General features: G+C 37.3%; 1 protein-coding gene across 1 annotated transcript; it reads right to left on the reverse strand.

Moving 5' to 3' along the window:
• Window positions 1–1,854: 1,854 nt before the first annotated feature.
• LOC106874918 (uncharacterized) lies at window positions 1,855–2,196 on the reverse strand. The gene has a single exon (XM_014922839.1). The coding sequence runs from the start codon at window positions 2,194–2,196 to the stop codon at window positions 1,855–1,857; it is 342 nt and encodes a 113-aa protein (XP_014778325.1).
• Between the last annotated feature and the right edge of the window lie 1,303 nt (window positions 2,197–3,499).

A 3,499-nucleotide genomic window follows, 5' to 3' on the forward strand; every position in this document is an offset into this window, starting at 1 on the left:
TATATATATATATATATATGTATATACATACATATATATATGCAGAAACAGATGGTGAAGCTCAATCACACACACACAAGCACATATTTATGTGTGTGTGTAATATTCAAACATCATCCATGCACATTTGCCTCTGAATAACAAAGGCATTAAAATCATCTTTATCTCCACTTCAACATGGCTGCTCATTAAGAGCTGACGATACTACTATTTTAACCTCAGGAGGACGCCTTCTTCAGCTGGTTATTCGATGCAATCTGCATCCGATCTCTAGCGGAATGGTATCCACCATCATGGATGAGGTCAACGAGCTCGAAACCATTACATTAAAATAACTTCAAATACTAAAGAGTAAATTAATTCAATAAAATCGCCATTAGCTTCAACCACGGCCTCCAGACGACTTCGGAATATCCTGCAACACTTCTGGACGGTCTCCTTGTCTTAAGTTGGAGAATGCTGCCATAAACTTTGTCTTCAGTTCATCTTTGGTGTTACAAGGAGTTTTGTTTGCCTCTCGCTCAACTGAGCATCACATATAATAATCAAGAGGGTTGCAATCTGTGGAGTTAGGTGGCCAGATGTTAGGAGTGAAGCAGTCACATAAATTGTCTAATAGCATTGACTGGATTCTCCTGCTTGTGTGGCATGGTGTAGATTCTTGTTTCCACTCTCTTGACCCGGCTTATTATTACCTCCTCCAAGCACATGATGTAGGCCTCTGTGTTGTGTCTAAGTTCGTGTGAGAAGATGAATGGAGGTATAACGTCGCGATCGCTAGTGATCACTCCAAACAGTATGATGTTGCCTGGAGGTTTGATTGTTATCACTCTCGGTGCATGCCCTCAGATTGGCATCCAGACTCACCGAAATGTTCGTATTGGAGCTTTTGGCGTTAATGCCAAGTAGTATAGCATGTCATTTCCAAATTTCTGGCATATTGAATTGCTTCATGGTGCTGGTTTTCTCACAGACGGTGCCTAATTGGCTCTACGATAGTGTGTTGTCGGCAAAATCAAAGATATACGGGCATGAAATGAAAAATAGAAAATGGTGACGATGGGGTGTGTGTGAGTATGTGTGTGAGTGTGTGTGTGTGTATATATATATATATATATATATATATATATATATATATATATTAGATTTAAGTATTTGTTCTAAAGACGCTTAATGTGAAAATATATCCTGAAACAGATTGTGTTTAATTCGGGGATGGTATTTTTTCTTTTTGCGAATACTATTATTCGATATTCACTTTAGCTATATTCTTATTATTAATCTCTTTGTCAGATTTCCTTCGTTACACATTCTGTGACTTCTTCAGTGACACATATCACAGAAACACAAAACGAATAGAAAGGACAAAACCAAAGGGAAGACACGATGAAGACACAATAGAATATCAGTGACGAGGTCACAGAATGGGTGACGAAAGAACAATAACAAAATCTACTACTATACTACTACTACACGTGCAAAGCCATTTAATACCAGAAATGAACGGACCGGTACCCTACGAGAACGTTATTCCTCATAAATGATGACTTAACACAACATTCGAGAGGATACCCAAAAGGAACAAGAATTTTGCAAAATTATTACATTCACTCAAGTTTACATGTTTACCTTTTATTGACTTCAAAGTATTCTCCATTTGAAGCAATGCATCGATCCAGGTTCGCTTTCCAATGCTTGAAGCAGTGCTGGAACGCTTGCTAAGTGATGCATTTTAGGGCCACCATTGTTTTTTTTTTTTTTAATTTAAACGTCTTCTACATCTGCGTACGTATTCCGAAGTATCGGCTTTTGTCACCAGTGATGACCTTCGAAAAAAGGTCCAGTTCACGGCACTCATACTCGAGACTGCGTTTCACCTTCCGTGAACAAGTAAGGCACAAATTTGGCTGCAACTTTTTTCATTCGCAATTCTTCGCTCAAACTTCGTTGGCAGAAGCTCCACGACACACAAATTATATCAACAAGTTCGACATTTGTTCGGTCCTCCAAGATCAGTTTATAAATTTTCATGATGTTTTCTTTCGTTCCGGATGTCAACAGTCGTCCTAGACGAGCTTGGCTTTCAAGCAACCGGTGACCATTCCTAAAGTGTGAAAACCACTCGTAAACTTCTGATTTGTTCATGATAGCGTCCTTCTCAGATGTTTGAAGCATGAAAACTATTTCGTCAGCCATTTTTCCCAGCAGAAAACGGAATTTCACGGAAGCACGTTGTTCATTCGTTTCAGCCATCGTAAAAATCGACAAACAGGAGAGAAGCACTGCAAAACAAAGACGCACCACGTGAAAGTACTACCGGTGAGGACGCCGGTTGGCAGATGGATGCCCCAAGGGCACATCAAGTGGATCGTAGCGCACGAAGTTGGAACTACATCGGACTTGTTAGACATAGAACTTTTCCGGTTCCTTTTAAGTACTCCTTCGTATTTTTCAGATATTATGGCAGAAAATATTTCATTTTCAGAACAGCTGGTTTGGTACATGTGTACGTTGGTGAGGACGCCAACATGTAGAATTAACGTAAATATGAAGTCCAAACCTCGTTACTATGAAGAACATACCCGCTCATTATATTACAAAACCTTGTATATTATTCTGACCAATAAAGCACTTATATTAGTAAATTTCAGACATTACTTCACTGCGGATATCAAATAAGATTGAGACGTATCTGGAAGAATTTTCCCTGCACTTTCGATGATCTGACACAAACCCCACTGTACTGTTATGTAATTTTAAATTATTAAAAATGTGGGATTGTCTCCTAATCGTTCATTAGCTTCAATAAACCAAGAATAATTGTTTAGATATTGTTTGTTGTCGTTACCAAATACTTTATCAAAATTAATCTAAATGTCGTAGCGCTCAATTTACAAGAATACCTCATTGTCTTATGTAAATTATCTGTAGCTGTGTTGCCATTAATGTCAATATATTATTATTTGTATCGCTTGCTGACTCGCAATGCACAGAACAACTCTCAGGAAAGGGGAGTGAGTTCATAATACAGATTTGCTATTCAAAACACATAAACCTTATTTTAATCTGTAGGGAAGAAATACACAGATTCACAACTTCCTGAGAGAAATTGAGAAATGTATGCGCGTTCTAAGAACACAAAACCTAAGCAACAGATTGAAACGCAAAATGAATATTTACTTATCGTTATTAATTTTATGGGTTAAACATGCAGAAATAACTAAAGGAAATATCAAGGGAGAATATTACCATTCCTAAAAATATTCTCAGCGGATAAAGCATCGATTAAATAAAGTATTCTTAATATATCATAAAAAACAGACAAATCTATCTATCTATCTATCTATCTATCTATCTATCTATCTATCTATCTATCTATCTATCTATCTATTACATATCTATCTGTCTATCTGTCTATCTATCTATCTATGTTTGTGCGTTTGTCTGTTTGAGTGTGCGTCTTCGTGTGTATCTTAAGTCTGTGTCCCTATATCTATAT

This window comes from Octopus bimaculoides, chromosome 9, assembly GCF_001194135.2.
Source record: "Octopus bimaculoides isolate UCB-OBI-ISO-001 chromosome 9, ASM119413v2, whole genome shotgun sequence".
In the NCBI taxonomy this organism is placed as follows: domain Eukaryota; kingdom Metazoa; phylum Mollusca; class Cephalopoda; order Octopoda; family Octopodidae; genus Octopus; species Octopus bimaculoides.

Excerpts from the sequence above, each read along its gene's own strand:
- LOC106874918 (XM_014922839.1), bottom strand. The coding sequence starts at position 2,196 with ATGGCTGACGAAATAGTTTTCATGCTTCAAACATCTGAGAAGGACGCT.